Source organism: Onychomys torridus, chromosome 8 (genome assembly GCF_903995425.1).
Source record: "Onychomys torridus chromosome 8, mOncTor1.1, whole genome shotgun sequence".
In the NCBI taxonomy this organism is placed as follows: domain Eukaryota; kingdom Metazoa; phylum Chordata; class Mammalia; order Rodentia; family Cricetidae; genus Onychomys; species Onychomys torridus.
Genome location: NC_050450.1, coordinates 19174756 through 19193272, shown reverse-complemented (window position 1 = coordinate 19193272; position 18517 = coordinate 19174756). Strand labels below are relative to the sequence as shown.

Here is an 18517-nt window from a genome sequence, read left to right as displayed (position 1 = left end):
TCCCAGCACTCGGGAGGCAGAGGCAGGTGGATCTCTGAGTTCGAGGCCAGCCTGGTCTACAAAGTGAGTTCCAGGGCTGCCTCCAAAGCTATAGAGAAACCCTGTCTTGAAAAACCACAAAAATAAAATTAAAAAATAATTAAAAAAAAAATAATTAAGGGGCTGGAAAGATGGCTCAGAGGTTAAGAGCACTGACTGCTCTTCCCGAGGTCCTGAGTCCTGAGTTCAATTCCCAGCACCAACATGGTGGCTCACAACCATCTGTAATGAGATCTGGCACCCTCTTCTGTATACATAATAAATAAATCTTTAGGGGGAAAAAAAAGAATTTAAGAGGCCAGGCAGGAGGCTCTCTGTGAGTTTGAAGCCAGCCTGGTCCCACAAAGTGAGCTCTAAGACAAGCAGGGCTACATAGACCCTGTCTTTAAAAAATAAAAATAAAGAATGGTCACTAACAGCAGCTCAAGGACAGAGAACAGACTCAAATAGGGGTTTGAGAATTTATTAGCCTTAAGGAAAAGCCCAGGGCAGGCAGGCTGTAAACCTCTGAATTGCCTGGAAGGAAGGAGGAGAAGGAAGAACAAAGGCCTGGCTGTTGTGGAAAAGGCAGATAAGGAGGTCAGCCACCTGGCTGTAGGCATCTGCAGGGAGTGGTGGCCCAGGCCTTTAATCCCTGAATTCCAGAGGCTGACACTGAGTTCAAAACCAGCCTGGTCTACATAGATTCTGTCTCAAAAAGGTTGAAAAAGATCAAGGAATCCAATGTATTAGTTAAGAGTTGTAAAAACATATTTAGGCTCTGGCCAGCATCTGAAAAAAAAGCATCCCCTGAGTGGGGCCTCAGGAAGTCTGGCTGACCCAGCCTAACTTTACAATGGCTAGGCTGGTAGGAAATCACTGGGTGGACAGGGATTCTGAAGAGAAAAAAAAAGCACTTTATTGTAAGATGAACCCTAACCACTTGAAGTGGCTCCCTAGCCAGGTCCCTGACATAGGAGCAACCCTTAAGTGCGTCGGGAGGCCTGGTTGTGGGATATTGGGAAATAGGTCTCAAGGGTCTTTGGGTATGTGGTGACCTTGTGCTGAAGGTGGTTATTTGGGATCCTAGCCCCAGTGAGCATTGGTAACTTGTTTTCCTGAAGCAGAGAGACCCAGAGTAACTGGGTGCTGATCAGGTGCCTCCACAGGGTTAGAAAACATCCATGAGACCCAGCCTGGGTGGACTGTGGATACGGACAGGCCTCAGCATAACCTCTCCTGCTCATATACAGAAAAAAGGTTCAGTCCCTCAAACATGTAGGCCTCAGAGAGGGTTGGCGATCACCTCAATTTAAAACAGCTGACCGGGCTGGAGAGATGGCTCAGAGGTTAAGAGAGGTCCTGAGTTCAGTTCCGGACAAATACTTGACTCGCAACCATCTATAATGAGATCTGGTGCCCTCTTCTGGTAGGCAGGGATACATGCAGAGAGAACGCTGTATACATAATAAATAAACCCTTAAAAACAACAAGCCGGGCAGTGGTGACACACGCCTTTAATCCCAGCAGCACTCGGGAGGTAGAGGCAGGTGGATCTTTGTGAGTTCGACGCCAGTCTGGTCTCCAAAGCGAGTTCCAGGAAAGGCGCAAAGCTACACAGAGAAACCCTGTCTCGAAAAACAACAACAACAAAAAAAACCAAAACAAAACCTCAAAACCAACAATAACAATAAAACAGGTGGCCTGGGTGGGGGGCTAGGCGCAGCCGCAGAGGCCCAAGGAGGAAGCGATGGGAGTGGCCAGGGCGAGCCCAGAGAGGCCTGGGAACACTCAAGAGGCGGGTGTGTGTGGGGGGGAAGGTGGGGTGAGGCTGCTAGGCAACCGGGTGCCACGCAGCTACAGGAGCCCGGAGCGTTGCCTTGGCGGAAGTGACGCAATGTTGCCAGGCGGCTGTTGCTAGGCGTCGTAATGCGTGTCTTGCGTAGGGCAGCGTCAGCTGAGGCGGGAAGCGCGAGCTGTAGCGCCATGGCCGGAGGTGGCGGTGCGCGCCCGGCGCGCTGCGGTCTGGTCTCGCGTTCTGGGAGCCCCGGGTTGGAGGTCCCCCCTGCGTCACTCCCTATCCCTCGCGCGGAAGCCCGTCCCGCTGGCGGAGGCGAAAGGTCGCGGCGCGCTGCCCAAGACCGGAGCTCAGGAGGCGTCCCTTCTCCTGCAGCTTGGCAGCACCCCTTCCTCAACGTATTCCGACACTTCAGGGTGGATGAGTGGAAACGGTCCAGCAAAGAGGGAGATGTGGCCGTGGTGACGGTACTGGCTGGGGGCTTTCCTGCTCCTGAAAAATCTTTCGGGTGGGCACTCTGAGTATCCTCCAGCTTTGCGCTGTGTGCAGCTCCCATCTCTTTCTAGGACAAGGTCCTGAAGAGCGCCGTGTACCGCATCCGTGGGTCTGTTTCCTCCAGCAACTACATTCAGCTTCCTAGAACCAGTACCCAGTCCCTGGGGCTGACTGGGCGGTACCTGTATGTACTTTTCCGGCCCCTGCCTACCAAGCACTTTGTCATCCACCTGGACGTGTCCACTGAGGTGCTCAGATTGGAAGGAGGGCTGTGTGTTTTTGCTGCTGTTTATTCCCCCGTAATCTCCATCTAATGGCCTCCCTCTGCCTCACAGGACGGCCAGGTCATCCGTGTGTCTTTCTCCAACCTCTTTAAGGAGTTCAAGTCCTCTGCCACATGGCTTCAGTTCCCCTTTGTCTTCGAGACTAAGACGTCCAGAAGAGGTGGTGACACCTGGTTCAGGGACAGCAGGTTGAAAGCCTAGAATGGGATGATACAGGCCCAGCTGGGCTTGTGTGTGGCCTTGAGGACGGCTGGGGTCTGGAGCTGAGAGGGTTGCAACTATGGGAATGGGGACACAAAACAGAGAGGTACTAACGTTGCACCTGTCATGCAGACCTGGCAGGTGTAGCTCCTCGTGATGTCCGCTGGACCTGCCTGCAGCTGGACCTGCATGACATTTTGATGTTCTATCTGAACCGGCACTACGGCCACCTCAAGAGCATCAGGCTGTGTGCCAGCCTATTAGTCAGAAACCTCTACACCAGTGATCTGTGCTTTGACCCTGGTAAGGCCCACACTTCATGCTCCATCCTAATTAGAAGGCTGGAACCCTCTTCCAGCAGATGAGAGCCATGCACCAATGGCCTCAGTTCTAGAAGAAGTGTTGGGGTGGGCTGGTGGCCCAGCTTACACTGGCAGATGCCTGGTATTGCATCTTGCCTGGACGAGAAAGGATAGGACAAACTCCCCTTGATCTAGAACAGCCCTGATCATTTCAGCTGTCACTGTCACTGAGGCCCGGCGTGCAAAGTTGCCTGTCAACCCCGTGCCTCGAGAAATGGCCTTCCCAGTGCCAAAAGGGGAGAGCTGGCATGACCTTTACATCCATGTTCGGTGAGCATTTCTGAACCTCTGGTGGTGAGTGGCCAGGGAACCTTCAGCCCCCACATACTGATTTTGCTCTGCCTCTGTTTGCCACCCATGAGGTTTCCAAGTGATAGCTCAAAAGCACCTCATGAGCAGGTTGAGAGGAGCTGCCCCCCTCCAGAGGCAGGTAGGTACATGGTGAGTAGGGCTTGGTGTGGACAGGATCGGGGGATCCTGAGACGGCTTCAGTAGTGTGGAGACTATAGCTGTTGTGTGCCTGGGGCAGCCTGGAGGTACCTAGCTGATGGTCATCTGAGCTTCCAGAACCACATTTAAGGTCTGTGCATAGTGGCAGCTGATCCTCAAGCTTTCCAGTTGGGAGGGGAGCTGCAGGGTCTGGGGTAGAATGATGCTGTGTTGTTTGTGGTGTAGTGTCTGTAGAAGGGCTGAGGGGGGCCACCCCTTCCACCCTGCACCTTTGCTGGCCTCTTGCAGACCACTCTGACTCTTTGCTCTGTCTTAGGGCATGTGTCACGGCGCCCGCCTCATCCAGTGGTCTTTGGCAAACCTTTGCTGAGCAGTGGGTCCCCTGTGGCCCAGATCTCTAGTCCCATATTGGTGAGTGCACTTGGGAAGGGCTAGGGAGTGGTGGCCCTAGGGTGCTGATGGCACGTGTTCTGCTACAGCCCTGCCAGGTCCCCTCGGCACCCAGACTTCTTCCAGAGGTCAGCCTGACCTACAAGCATCCAGAGGTCTCCAGTGTACGTGCTTCCAGCATCCCTGGCCAACGTCCTTCAGCCTGGGACGAGGCCACTGATGCACACACAGTGGTCAGTGGTAAACATGTACTTGCTGACAAATCGTCTAGGGTGCCCATGGCCCTTGAGGACCTCGGCTCCTGTAAGGTGAGTGCCCATCGGAAGGCATTTGGGCTTTAGTGAGATAGGTGCTGCCATTGGCAGGGTATGGAGTGAGTTCCTCGAATCTTATTTTGCATTTTCTATTTCAGCTCTTCCTCCCAGACCCAGTCCTGAGGCTCAAAGGAGTCATCGGTTTTGGGGGTCACAGCACCCAGTGGGTGAGGTTCTGAGGTCATTGCCAGGCCTGTTCTCATTGGGTGGCATGAAGGAGTTTTTGGAAAGGACAGATTGCTACTCCTGTCTTGGGCTTTTTATTCTCTATGGTCCTTAAGAAGCCCTGCCCTGCCCACATCTACTCATTAATGTGTGGGCGAATGGGGGTCAGGTCATGGTGTCCCCCATTCATTTGGAAAGATCTGACAGGTCATGGCTGGATTAAAGGGCTCCCAAAGACCCAATAGCTCTGGGTTACATTTTTTTTTAAATTAATTAATTTATTTAAAAAAATTTTGCTTTTTCGAGACGGTTTCTCTGTAGCTTTGGAGCCTGTCCTGGACTAGCTCTGTAGCCCAGGCTGGCCTTGAACTCACAGAGATCCACCTGCCTCTGCCTCCCAAGTGCTGGGATTACAGGCGTGCGCCACCACCGCCCGGCTTTTTTTTTTTTTTTTTTTTTAAGATTTATTTATTTATGTATTTTGTGTGTGAGTGCTCTGTCTTCATGCACACTAGAAGAAGGTTCTGATCCCATTACAGATGGTTGTGAGCCACCATGTGGTTGGTGGGAATTGAACTCAGGACCTCTGGAAAAGCAGTCAAGTGCTCTTAACGGCTGAGCTATCTCTCCAGCCTGGGTTACATCTTAAAAATTTTTTTTTAAAGATTATTTTATGTGTATGAATGTTTGGCCTGCATATGTATGTATGTATGTATATATATATATATGCACATATATATATATATACATATACATATATATATATCTCCTACGAGTGCTGGGAAGAGGGCATTGGATACCCAGGAACTGGAGTTATGCAGTTAGTTGTGAGCTGTGATGTGGGTGCTAGGAACTGAACCTGGCCCTCTGTAAAAGCAACAAGTGCTTTATATGGCTGAGTCTCCAGCCCCATAAAGATTTGGTGTGTGTGTGTGTGTGTGTGTGTGTGTGTGTGTGTGTGTGTGTGTGTATTTGCATGCGCTCATGTGCCAGCTTCCCCTTCTAAGCAGCCAAGAGTGACTGGGCTGGGTTTCTGTGGGTGATTTGGTTCTGGCCCTCATGTACTAGGCCCTGTGGACCAAAGATGGCGTGTCTGTTGTTTACCCTTGCCATGCAGTCATCATCGTCCTACACATTGATACTAGACAGCAGAGATTTTTCCTTGGCCACACAGACAAGGTACATGACTCTTGGGCCTGGGTGGGGAGAGTGAACCTACCGGCCATATACCCTTCTGCTTCATTATGCTTCCCCAGGTCTCTGCACTGGCACTTGATGGGAATGATACACTGCTTGCCTCAGCCCAAGTGCAGCCTCCCAGCATGGTGCGTCTCTGGGACTTCCAGACTGGGGGATGCCTGTCCCTCTTCCGAAGCCCACTGCACACCATCTGCTCCCTCAGGTGCGGCAGCCTTGGGACAGGGCGGTGGGAGTGGGAGTGGGAGGTGCTCAGAGGCTGCTGACTTCATCTTCCACATCTACAGCTTCTCTGGCAGTGGTGCGCTCCTCTGCGGTGTGGGCAAGGACAAGCACGGGAGGACGGTAATGTGTCAGCAAAACTAGTACAGGAGGTGGGGCCCTGCCGCTTGGATAGTGAGCTCCACCCAGCCTCTGCTTTCTAAAGCTTTTGTTTATGTTTGTGTCTGTTTATTAAAGTGGTATGTATGGGGCTGGAGCGATGACTCTGGTTAAGAACACTGGCTGTTTTTCCAGAGCCCCCTGGGTTTATTTCCAAATATCAACATGGAGGCTCACAATTGTCTGGATCCCTAGTCCCAGGGGATCCAATGCCTTCTTCTGGCCTCTATGGGCACTGCACAGACAAACACTAATATACATAAAATAAAAATAAAATCTTTTTTAAAAAAGAGAGAATCGGGCTGGAGAGATGGCTCAGAGGTTAAGAGCACTGACTATTCTTCCAGAGGTCCTGAGTTCAATTTCCAGCAACCACATGGTGGCTCAGAACCATCTGTAATGAGATCTGGCGCCCTCTTCTGGCCTGCAGGCATACACACAGGCAGAACACTGTATATGTAATAAATAAATCTTTTAAAAAAAAAGAGAGAGAAAGAGAGAATCAAGATGGTCTGGGTGGGGTGACACATTCCTTTTGTTTTGTTTGAGACTGGGTTTCTCTGTAACAGCCCTGGCTGTCCTGGAACTTGTGCTGTAGACCTGGCTGGCCTCGAACTCACAGGGATCCTCTTACTTCTCTCTGCCTCTGAGTGCTGGGTTTAAAGCCCTAGCCTTGGGGAGGCAGAGGCAGGTGGGCATGTGTCTTGGCTAGTCTGGTCTACATAGTGAGCTCCAGGCCAGCTAGGGCTACATACTCCAAATCTGTATTTAAATGTTTAGTGTTGTCAGAGTTGTGGCATTTAGCTGCTCTGAAGTGACCCAGTGTTTTAGTATGGACTGCCTCTGGCTTTTTTTCCCTGAATGCTGGGAATCCAATCCAGGGCTTCACACGTTAGACAATTAATTGCCTTGCCACTGAAATATACCCAGCCTCAGTCAGGTTTTGCGTATATCTTTAGATAGCTTCAGCTGCACTCTGCCGACTTGACATCCAGGGACAAATTTCTGTGTCAGGGGAAAGCCTCTGGCTGTTTAGGGCCTGGGGCCTCAACTAGGCCTTTCAGTTCAGGGCAGAGCCAGGCAAAGATCTCACAGAGCTTGATGTCTGCACCTGGAGCTCATTGTGGGTTTGTTGCAGGTGGTGGTGGCCTGGGGCACAGACCAGGTGGGCCTTGGTGGCGAGGTAGTGGTTCTTGCAAGAGTGCATACTGATTTTGATATTCAGAACTTCCGGATTGCCTTTTTTGATGAAACCAGGTGATGTGGCCAGGCTATAAGGTACTGGGACAGGGTTTATTGGGCCTTGAGCCCCTCTGCTCCACTTTGCTTACTCCTCCATGCCTATAGGATGGCGTCATGTGGTAGGGGCAGTGTGCGGCTGTGGCGACTGCGGGGTGGTGCCCTGCGCTCCTGTGCTGTGGACCTAGGAGAGTACTGTGCTCTGGAACTCACTGACCTTGCCTTTGCACAGACCCCGGATGGCCACCGGGCACCCTCGGCCAGCATACTGTGAGTCCCTGCCCACAGGGTTACAGCCCACCCTGTACCTTGAGTACCCTACCTCACCTGTTACCTTCCTTGGGCAGCTTTGTGTGTAGCCATAGCGGCCACATTTTGGAGATTGACCACCAGCACATGGCTGTGCTGCACATCCGCCGCTTGCTGCCCACACAGCCCCCTGCTGTTCCGCTCACTGAGAAGCAGAACTTCAGCTCAGGTAGGTGGGCACCTGTCCCTGGGGGAAGTGACGTCACATTGAGGTGCTGATGCCTGCCCTTCCCAGGGTCCGGCATTGCCATCAGCAGCCTCAGCGTCTCTACTGCCACATGTGCTGTGGGCTCTGAGGATGGCTACCTGCGACTCTGGCCCCTGGACTTTTCCTCGGTGCTCCTAGAGGCCGGTGAGACTGCAGATGTCTGTCTATCCTAGCTTGGGGAGGGCTGGCCCTGCCACAGGGGAGATTGGGATCCTCTGGCTCTGGTTTTGGTAACACTATTCTTGGTCTGAACAGTGAGTTATGAGGTCGGGGGCTGTCCTGAGCCTGCCTGCCTGTCGATACAGTGCTGGCTGCAGACTGGTTTCTCAGGGGCTTTGGGGGCAGTGGCTAGTGGGCAGAAAACCCTGGTGACCTTGGCAGCAACAGAACATGTGGTCTGTGTCTTGGGGACCTCAGTGCTCACATCTTGTGGCTTTCTTGGAGCTAGTTCTGGAACTTGCTGGGTCCCAGAGGCTGCTGACCCATCCTTCCCACAGAACACGATGGCCCTGTGAGTTCAGTCTCCTTCAGTCCCGATGGCCTGCGTGTGCTGTCCACCACTACTTCAGGCCATCTGGGCTTCCTGGACGTCCCCTCCCGGGAGTATACTGTGCTGGCACGCTCCCACATGGCCCCAGTGCTGGCGCTTTCTACAGAACAGAACCGGGGACAGATGGCCACTGTGTCCCTTGACCACACTGTTCGCATCTGGGATCTAGCTACCCTCCAACAGGTGGGGAGTGGCAAAAGGCAGTCAGGGGATGGATCCAGATGCCACACTGAAAGGCTATGGGCAGGGGACCCACAGGGAACTTGGTCCTTCCAGCCCAGTCTCTGAAACTTGGTGTTAAAATCACATAGGCTACTCTTGTCTCTTGGCCCCTCCCACCCTTCCTGGTGGCCCCCTCCAGCTGTATGACTTCTCCTCTGGTGAAACCCCTTGTGCTGTCGCCTTCCACCCCACATTGCCAAACTTCTTCTGTGGCTTCAGCAGTGGGGCTGTACGCTCCTTCAGCCTGGAGGACTCTGGAGCACTGGTAGAACACACGTGAGTGCCCCCAGGGGACCCGGGCTTACACACTAGCAGTGAGTGTGGGACCCAAGTGGGGAAGACCCTTTGCAGGAAAGCCAGTGCCCCATGAGCCCCACCTTAGCTCCCAGGACCAAGGTCAGTGAGTGTCCCGTGTGTGGTGCAGGCGTCACCGAGGGGCCATCACCAGCCTGGTCATCACCCCTGACGGCAGATTCCTGTTCAGCTCCTGTTCTCAGGGCTCCCTGGTCCAGTACAGCTGTGCCGTCTCCCGATGCTGCGTCCTACGTGTGGCAGGTCAGGCTCCTAGCCACTCACACTGGCTCCAAGGCACTGCGGAAACCTGCCTTAGGTAGCTTCCCATTGCTGTGGTAAAGACCACGGCCATGAGCAACTTGAGGAAGAGGGTTTACTCATCTTGGAGCTCATACTGCCTCCAGGGAAGGCAGGAACTGAAGCAAATGCCATGAAGGAGAACTGCTCACTAGCTTGCTGCCTGTGGCTTGCTCAGCCTGCTTTCTCACACAACCCAGGATCACCTGCCCAAAAGTGGCACTGTCAAGATGGGCTGGGCCCTCCTATGTCAGTCATTAATCAAGAAAACGCTCTGCCGGGCAGTGGAGGCACATGCCTTTAATCCCAGCACTCGGGAGGCAGAGGCAGGCAAATCTCTGTGAGTTCGAGGCCAGCCTGGTCTACAGACAGCCGGGGCTGCTACACAGAGAAACCCTGCCTTGAAAAACCAAAAAAAAAAACAAAAAAACAAAAAAACAAAGAGGGAGAGAACAAGAAAAACAGAAAATGTCCCCACAGACTTGCTTATGGGCAAGTCTGACAGAGGAATGTTCTCAGTTGACATTCCCTCTTCCCAGATGATTTTGTTGTTTCAAGTTTACAAAAATATCTAACCAGAGCAGGGCATTGCTTCCACACTCAGGGCCTATGTTATGCCATGTGCCTCCCACCAAGGAGGGGTCTCTGAACCCTCTTCACAAGCCAAGGGTCAGTAAGGGTCTGTGCCTACTCCGCTGTAGAAGGTGGGTAGCTTGGGCACCAGGAAAGTGGTTAGGAGAAACCCGTTAAAAGGGCATCTGTGCCTTTGATGATCCTCCTTGACTTATGCCTGCCTGATCATGGCTTGTGAGGACTGGTGAACTCAAGTGCATGTTTTGTGGAAGCTGTAGAGGGCCAGTGTATGCTGCAGGGGAGATGGGATTAAATGTCTCCCATCACACCTGCTGACCCACTGCTCTGTGCTGCTGCAGCCAACATGGTATATCAGGATGGCCGCCCCAACCCCAATATTCTGGCAGTCAGTGGAGACAGCTGCCGGCTGGCCTTTGTGGGCCCCTCTAAGTGCATGGTGACAGTCATGGAGTCAGCCTCCTTGGACGAGGTGAGTGTGGGACCACCTAGGTCAGGGGTTCTACCTGGCTAGATGGAGTATGAAGTGGTCCAGGAGTAGGTGAGAGGCTGCCGTTGCTCAGAAGTAGCTGCAGGCCTATCTATGATACTAAGGGGTCCTGGACTCATCATGCTCCAAAAGGTCAGCTTCCCATGTGGGGCTATGTCTGGGTACCCAGGTAGGTGCTCCTGAAGCCACTTCCCTCCCAAGTTGGGTGGTGCCAACTAAACCTGGAGTTGGAGACTAGTGGTCTCTTGCCCCCCAGCTACTACACGTTGATGTCAGCACCCTCAACCTGGCCAGCAACCACCTGGACTGGGCTGTGGCTGTGTGCTTCAGCCCTGGGGACTCAGGCCATCTGCTGGTGTCCACATCCTCTAACAAAATTGTGGTACTGGATGCTGTGTCGGGACACACTATCCGGAAGGTGAGTCATGGGACTACGGGCAGCCGGCCTGCTGATCCTTCTCTCTTCCTGAAGCCTGGCCCCCAGGGCCCACTGCACCACCACAAAGGGGCGTCTTTGAGAGAACTTTATTCTAGTTTTCCAGTGTCCGCTCCAGAGCCTGCTCCTCTCTGGCTCTTAGTGAGGATTCGAGTTTGCTGCTGGCAGCCACTGGCCGGACCATTACAGTATGGGATTATCCAGCACAGGGGAACTCCGGCTGCCAGGTATGTGTGCTGTAAGCAGCAAGAGGCTGAGGAGCCCCCTGGAGGACCAAGCGAGGGAAGGCAGGGACTGGAAGGATGGGAGGTGATGTGTAGAACCCTCTGTCTGCTGAGGCCAAATCCTACACGGGGATACCTAGATCCTGGGAGCACAGGATCCTAGGCATGCTCCGGGCCCACAGGGATATGATTCTTGCTGTCCCCAGGTATACATTGGCCACTCTGAGCCTGTACATGTTGTAGCCTTCACCCCTGATCAGCAGCAGGTCCTCAGCGTGGGGGATGCCATCTTCCTCTGGGATGTCCTGGCTGCCCCTGAGAGGCAAGTGTCTACCCTTCGCCATGTCTGCGTGGGCCTTCTGCTGGCTGGCCCCTGACATCTTCTCTTCTTCTCAGTGACCCAAGTGAACCTGGGGTCCCTCCAGTCCATGAGGCCGGTGAGTGACCCAGTGTTAGTTGGTGTGGAGCTGACACTGGGTTGGGCATCCTCTCCCATGCCTGATGTATCTGTCATCACCACAGAGACTGCCTCCCTAACAGACAGATCCGATATGCCCAGCCCTGATACGGTCTTTCTATCTTTAGGCTCCAGCGTAGGACAGCTGGAGGACCTGGCTTCTGGGGCCAGTGGACTCCCTCGGCAGCAAGTGCCCATTCCATCTCCGGCATCCCCATCCCCATTGAGTGTCCATGACAGGCCCTTTGAAGGCAGCGCTGGTAATGGTTGGGCCCTGGGCAGGGCTGGGTGTATATGGGTTCAGTGTGCACCTTGGTGCTGATTCTGGAGTGATGTCAGGCCCGGTAGCTGTTTCCTTCTTTTCTTTCAAGACATGGTCTCACTATATAGCTCTGTAGACCAGGCTGGCCTCGAACTCACTGAGATCTGCTTGTCATGTGCCACCATATCTGGCTCTGTTTCCTTCTTCTTCTTCCTTCTTCCTCCTCCTTCCATTTATTTATTATCTATAGAAGAGGGCGCCAGATCTCATTACAGATGGTTGTGAGCCACCATGTGGTTGCTGGGAATTGAACTCAGGACCTCTAGAAGAGCAGCTAGTGCTCTTAACCTCTGAGCCATCTCTCCAGCCCCGTGTTTCCCTCTTCTTGTTGGCTCTAACCTAGGCACTTTCTCCACATCGGATGAGGAAGGACCCTGTGAGGAAAACCATGTTTCTGAGGCATTCCTTCAAGGCCAGGGGCCGACCCCACCTGTGCTCGTAGAGAGGGAGGCCAGTGGAGCTGGGGATGGTCCTCGGGAGGCTGCCAAGGGCTCTTGGGCACCAGCTGCAGTTCCTTATCACTGCAGCCAGACAGGTAAGCAGGTGGCCCCAGGCAGGGAGAGGCCTCTGTCAGGGCAGTTTGGGGCTTGTGCTAATCTTTCCTGAAAGATGAATTGAGGTCACCTCCAGGACTCTGGGGATCCTGCATACACAGGAACACAGCTCTCAGACTAGCAGGGTTGGGAGGCTTTGTGTCTGGGGAGGGGTCTCAGATGGTAGTGGGCTGTTCAGCTTCCTATGGCCTCCTCCTTCTCCTCTCAGGTGAATGGAGCCTTCGGAGAGTAAAGGCTGGGCTCCCAACCCGCCCGGACTCCTACAAGCACTTCACTGCTCGATATAAGGCCTCTACACGGGTCAAGGTTGGCAGCACACCATACTGCCACTAGGGTTTCTGAGAGTACTCCTCTCTGGTGAATGTGGGCCCTCAGCCTTCCCTGGGGTCTCTTGGGTCTTATTCCCAGAGGGGTAGCTTTCACTCCATCCTGCACCCACACATCCTCCACCCTGTAGCATATATCCTCAACCTACTGGTGCTCTGCTGGTCCCACCTCTGTCTCACGGTGCTTCCCCTCCCGGGCCCCTCCACACTCCAGGATCATCAAGTTGCTGGTTCCTGTGGCTCCATGTGTCCCACCTGTCTCCCTGTTATACCCTGGATCCCTTACCTGTGTATCTCCAGTCAGCTTACCCGTGTAGTTTTGGGGCCAGCTGTGCTGATGGCCAGCTTTCCGGGTCTGCTTCCTTGTAGAGTGTCTCCCTCCCTCCCGTTGGCAGGGAGCAGCTGCGACTGAAGGCCGTTGTGGGCTACAATGGGAACGGGCGGGCCAACATGGTCTGGAGGCCCAATACAGGTAAGGCTACCACCATACCCAGTCATCCTCTCGGGCCGGTCCTCCAGAGCAAATGAACGCTGGATGTCAGTTGAAGCTTCTGGAGTGCAGGGCACTGGCACATGCCCTAGTTGTTTGTGCTCAGGCTCCATGAGGTCTGACTGCCAGCAGTGACAGGGACATGGGCGTTTTCCTTGCCTGCAGGCTTCTTTGCCTACACGTGTGGCCGACTGGTGGTGGTCGAGGACCTGCATTCTGGCACCCAGCAGCACTGGCTTGGCCATCCCCAGGAGATCTCTACCCTGGCACTCAACCAGGATGGCCAGGTGCATACCCTGCCCATGTCCATGGGCACAGTACAACAGAGCTTGGTTCTAGCTCAGCAGGAAGGACACTGTCCCAGCCTCTCCTCCATTCAGCAAGGGCAGGCATACGCAGCTGCCTTCCTCCACTGACCACTCACCTTCCTGCCTTCAGGTCTTGGCCTCTGCCTCCTGCTGTGGCAACACAGCTGCCCGCTGTCAGATCCGAATTTGGGATGTCCCCAAGGGCCTGTGTCGGCACATCCTTTCCCACCATGACACAGCTGTACAAGCTCTGGCCTTCTCACCAGATGATGAGTTCCTTGTGACACTGGGTAGGTGGGCTCGGGTAGGCAGAGAAAAGGCAGGCTTCTGAGGAGCTAATGGCTGGACCATGCCTGACGTCCCTGTCTTGTGTCCTCAGGGGACTATGCTGACCTCACCCTTGCCTTGTGGAGCATGGCCACCTATGAACTCCTGTCATCTACTCGCCTCCCAGAGCCTGCGCATGGTGTGGCCTTCAACCCCTGGGATGCCAATGAGCTCATCTCTGTGGGCACAAGTGCCATTACCTTCTGGCTCCTGCAGCACCATGGGACAGACACCAGCTTCCAGGTACCAGGCTGTTGGCTGAGGTCTTTCTTTTTTTTTTTAATTTTATTTTATGTGCATTGGTGTTTTGCCTGTATGTATGTCTGTGTGAGGGTGTCAGATCCCTTGGAACTGGAACTACAGACAGTTGTGAACTGCCATGTGTTTGCTGGGAATTGAACCCAGGTCCTCTGGAAGAGCAGCCAGTGCTCTAAACTGCTGAGCCATCTCTCCAGCCCTGAGTTGTTTCATGGGCAACTTTACAGGATGGAGTCTGGTTGCCTCAGGACACGCTTGTGCTCTGACAGGTACACCGAGAACCAGTCCCCGAGGAACTGGGGACATCCGAGTTGACCTCACTCTGCTGTGGGGCCAGCCCCCTGCTCTACTGTGGCTCCAGCTCTGGCCAGGTCTGTGTCTGGGACACTGGCACTGGCCGCTGCTTCCTGGCCTGGGAGGCTGATGAAGGCGAGATTGGTGGGTGCCCAACAACCTCTCTGGCCCTCCAGCTGTACGAGCTGGTGCAACCTGGGGGGTAGGCATCTCATACCCATCCCATCTTCTAGGAGTGCTGCTGTGCTCGGGTTCGAGACTGGTCAGTGGCAGTAACACAAGAAGGCTGCGCCTTTGGGCTGTGGGGGTTGTGCCAGAACTGAGGCGCAAGGGCTCAAGTGCCAGGTGAGCTGCCATGGGCCTCTGTCCTGTACCTTCTCTTGAGTTTTGGCTGCAAAGTCTCAAGTTCTTGATGGATCCTGCAAGCCAGCACTCCTCTGTAGCAAAGCTCTCAAGTGAAGGCTGTCCTAAGTATCTGTCATCAGCTGGGTCCCTCCCTGAGAATCCACTCCGGCCTAGCAGGGGCCTTGCAGGCTGCAGACCAAGGAGATGGGCTTGAAGCGCCTGGGCTCTGTAGGGTCTTGGTTCCTTTACCCATGAGAACATAGCACCACTGGCTGCTAGTTCTCCCAATCACCTGGCGTACTCAGCTGGCTCGTGTCTCCAGCCTCAAGGTTCCTTTCCTCTATTCTTTAGATCCAATTCTGTTTTAATGGAGCGTGAGCTGACCCTGGATGGGGCTGTTGTGAGTGCCAGCTTTGACAGTGGCATGGACATGGGTGTAGTGGGCACCACAGCTGGCACACTCTGGTACATCAGCTGGACAGAGGGCACTAGCACCCGCCTCATCAGTGGCCACAGGAGCAAGGTGAGCTTGCTGGGCTGTTAAGGAAGACAGGATTTTCCCCCCAGACAGGGCAGGCTAGGGCAGCAAGCCCATTACTACCCTCCTTTTCTGCTTGAATCATCCTGTCTTCAGCTCATAGTAATACTTAGGGAGACTCAAGCGGGCCCTCTTGAGTCCAGGCATTGGATCGATTGTTAGGGGCCTGACTGGCTCTGCAGTGTTTCTCTATTTTACTTTCCTTTCTTGTAACTTGTTAAAGACCTCACATCACCTGCTGAGCACTTGCTGTAGGCTCCTCTGTTGACATCATCAGGGTCCTACTGTGGACTCCAGGTGGCTGGAGGCTCCAGCACATTCTGGTTGGATCTGCTCAGATGCAGTTGGAACTGATCTGGGTGTTTCAGGTGTGGTCAGATCTAGGGCCAGGCCAGTCAGATGATGGGAGTATCTGGATTTCTTCATGCCTGACAGTCACGTGACAGACCCTGCATGTGGCCTGTGTCGGGCTCCCTCCACTGTCCATCCGCTCTCCAGGTTCGTCCAGGCTGTGTGTCATGCTCCTGTCTTTCCTATGCCAGTCTCCTGTTGTTCCAATACCCAGCATGTTCTCCCTCCCACAGGAGTTTGGGTCTTGAGCCCTTGAACTGTGTTGGCAGTCCTGACTGCTTTCCAGCACTAAGGGTTGATAGGAGTTCCAGGCCATGAGATGAACCTCATGAGCCCACTGCTGGGTCAGCTGAATGGAGCTGGAGATGGGACCCAGGACCCTGAGCAACCCCTAGCCCTGAATTTTCTCCACAAGTCACATATCAGTTTACACTGAATTTCATTGCTTCCTGGCATCTGTGCCACCTTCCTCCAAAGATCCTGATTCCCAGTGGTGCCCACAAGATACATATCTGTTTTCTCTATCAAGACATTCAACAGCCTGAAGAAAACAAAAAGCCATAAAGCCACTCATGTTGCGAGCACTGGAGACGTGCCTGCTGGAGACACGTGGTCACATCATATATGTTTTAGGCTCTCTCAGTGTTTCCCGTGGGTTTCCAAGTCCCACCTACTCACGGGGTCATCCCCAAGTCTAGGGGAATAACATACACCTTCACGTGGAGGTCGTTGGGCCAAGTAGACTTGGGCAGAAGACAGATGTTCCTATATGGGCAGCCTGGTCCTGGAGACCAGGGTAGGAAAGACCCAGCTGGTCATCTCCTCAGTCATACTGGTCCCACAGGTAAACGAGGTGGTCTTCAGTCCCAGCGAGTCTCACTGTGCCACTTGTGGCGAGGATGGGAGCGTGAGGGTGTGGTCTTTGGCCAGCATGGAGCTGGTAATCCAGTTCCAAGTGCTGAACCAGGTAGGTGGGGAGTTGTGGGGGATTAGTGTGTGCTCAAAGCAGAGCCCAGGTCATGTGCTATGCTCCCGTGGGTGAAGCGGGTGCCTTTGTCTCCTCCCTGGGGAAATGCTGATTTTCCCCACCGTGGGACACTAGAGCTGCCTCTGCCTTGCGTGGACACCCCCATCCTGTGAACGCCCAGAGCAGCAGCAGGTGGTGGCAGGCTATAGTGATGGCACACTTCGAGTCTTCAGCATCTCTCGTACTGCCATGGAGCTCAAGATGCACCCTCACCGGACTGCTCTGACAGCCATTGCCTTCTCCACTGATGGTAAGGAGATGGCACCAGAGTGATGTGCCAACTGCATCTAGCCCACATCACACTTCAGGGCATGGGCTAGGCTCACAGCGTGGCAACATAGTCTCCATCTGGCACAGGTCAGACCATCCTATCTGGAGACAAGGATGGGCTTGTGGCTGTAAGCCGCCCCTGTACAGGAATGACCTTCCGAGTACTCAGTGACCACCGGGGTGCTCCAATCTCTGCTATCCAGAGCACAGGCAAAGAGGTAATGCTGGGAAGAGGTCTGGGGTGCTGTGGGCTGTGGGCAGGTTCTCACATCCCTCATTTCTCCCAGTATGAAGACCTAGGGGTAGAGGGTGGAGAACTGTGGCTCGCTGCAAGCGGGGACCAGCGGGTCAGCATCTGGGCCTCTGACTGGCTCCGGGACCGCTGTGAGCTCCTGGAGTGGTTGAGCTTCCCTGCACCTGCCACCTCAGAGGTAAGCATTCCAGGGGCATGTGGGGGGGGATTGGGGCCTGCACGCTCAACACAACACACTATTTCTCACAGGCTCTAGGCCTCCTGCCCCCATCTCTTGCTGCCTTCTGCCCTTGGGATAGGGCGATACTGGTGTGCGTGGGCCTTGGTACACATGAAGAGGTGCTCTTCTATAGCCTCCGCCAAAAGCAGGTCTGTGCACTCCTGAGAGATGCTGCATCGTAGGTGGGCATCCAGGGCTGTTCATCGCAGGGTCATAAGGTCATGGAGCCTGGGCGGCGTCCCTAGCACGAGTGCCCAATGTCACGCTGCCTGCTGTCTTCCTACAGGTAGTGCAGAAGATGCCGCTGCCCTTCTTTGCCATGTCCTTGAGCCTGTCCCCAGGGGCCCAGCTCATGGTGGTTGGCTTTGCTGGTGAGTGCTGGTAGACACACTTGTGCTGTTTTGGGGGATGGCAAACTGGCTCACCCACTCTTCACCTCTGTGCTTTGGGGCTCCCTCTCTATGAAGAGTGTGGAGTCATAGACCCAAAGAGGGCCTAATTTCAAAGGCAAGGTGCAAGTGCAGCACCTGCACTCGGGCAAATAGGGCAGATTTGATGGCTTCAGCCATAGCAGGTTTGGGGATATGGAGATTGATCATGGCCTTGACTCCACTCAGCAAGATTCCCTGGTGCCAGCATTGAGTCAGGCCGGGGGCACGAGAGGATTGGGCATCCCTCTGGATGCTGCCTGGCCCTCACCTTGTCATCTACCCACAGAATGCATGCTGAGGCTCCTAGACTGCGTGTCAGGGACTGCCCAGGACTTTGAAGGCCATGATGACTCAGTACACCTGTGTAGGTTCACCCCGTCTGGCAAACTGCTCTTCACAGCTGCTCATAATGAGATCCTGGTGTGGAAAGTCACCAGCCCCTGAACTATTGCTAGGAACATAAGCAGAAAAGCCAGGCTGTGAATTGCTGTATGCTGAGCCAGGATGTCTGGGACAGGCTCCAGAACTACATATCTTGAATGTGGGTGACCTGAACAGATTAAGAAGGCAATGTCTTAGAATGTGTGAAGACATGGATTCGATCCCCAGAATCACTCCCCGCCACACACACACACACACACACACAAGACTTAATATACTGGGAAGGTTTTTCACATAAGGTTGTTTTATTGTTTTTATTTTGTACAGTTTAAATAAATAAAAGCTGGCATTTGTTATATCGATACATTGTTTTATTATTGCCTCATAAATTGCATCTTTGCATCACTTCTGTTCTGAGCTCAGCCTTTGCCCCTACCCCAAGCGTGCCCT

The 18517-nt window shown here is 53.8% G+C and overlaps 1 protein-coding gene across 1 annotated transcript; it reads left to right on the top strand.

The window, feature by feature from the left end:
• The first annotated feature begins 1987 nt into the window (after nucleotides 1–1987).
• On the top strand, nucleotides 1988–18409 carry Wdr90 (WD repeat domain 90). The gene is made up of 41 exons (XM_036197673.1): nucleotides 1988–2283; nucleotides 2383–2559; nucleotides 2647–2755; nucleotides 2929–3099; nucleotides 3314–3428; nucleotides 3521–3588; nucleotides 3925–4019; nucleotides 4088–4306; nucleotides 4411–4479; nucleotides 5546–5656; nucleotides 5734–5879; nucleotides 5962–6019; nucleotides 7194–7312; nucleotides 7403–7564; nucleotides 7642–7772; nucleotides 7839–7955; nucleotides 8309–8544; nucleotides 8723–8859; nucleotides 9008–9138; nucleotides 10107–10237; nucleotides 10512–10673; nucleotides 10790–10918; nucleotides 11122–11237; nucleotides 11312–11352; nucleotides 11501–11632; nucleotides 12038–12229; nucleotides 12457–12554; nucleotides 12944–13046; nucleotides 13230–13351; nucleotides 13503–13662; nucleotides 13752–13942; nucleotides 14227–14395; nucleotides 14485–14596; nucleotides 14948–15119; nucleotides 16330–16452; nucleotides 16588–16762; nucleotides 16870–17000; nucleotides 17070–17213; nucleotides 17285–17404; nucleotides 17542–17626; nucleotides 17973–18409. Exons 1-41 carry the CDS (start codon nucleotides 2005–2007, stop codon nucleotides 18128–18130), a joined length of 5616 nt encoding a protein of 1871 aa, XP_036053566.1. The 5' UTR covers nucleotides 1988–2004; the 3' UTR covers nucleotides 18131–18409.
• The last annotated feature ends 108 nt before the right edge of the window (nucleotides 18410–18517 follow it).

Bases quoted from the DNA above. Each gene is read 5' to 3' on its own strand.
- Wdr90 (XM_036197673.1), top strand. From the start codon at position 2,005: ATGGCCGGAGGTGGCGGTGCGCGCCCGGCGCGCTGCGGTCTGGTCTCG. The intron at 3,589-3,924 runs GTAGGTACATGG...GCTCTGTCTTAG, and splicing joins CTGCCCCCCTCCAGAGGCAG to GGCATGTGTCACGGCGCCCG. The intron at 4,307-4,410 runs GTGAGTGCCCAT...TTTCTATTTCAG, and splicing joins AGGACCTCGGCTCCTGTAAG to CTCTTCCTCCCAGACCCAGT.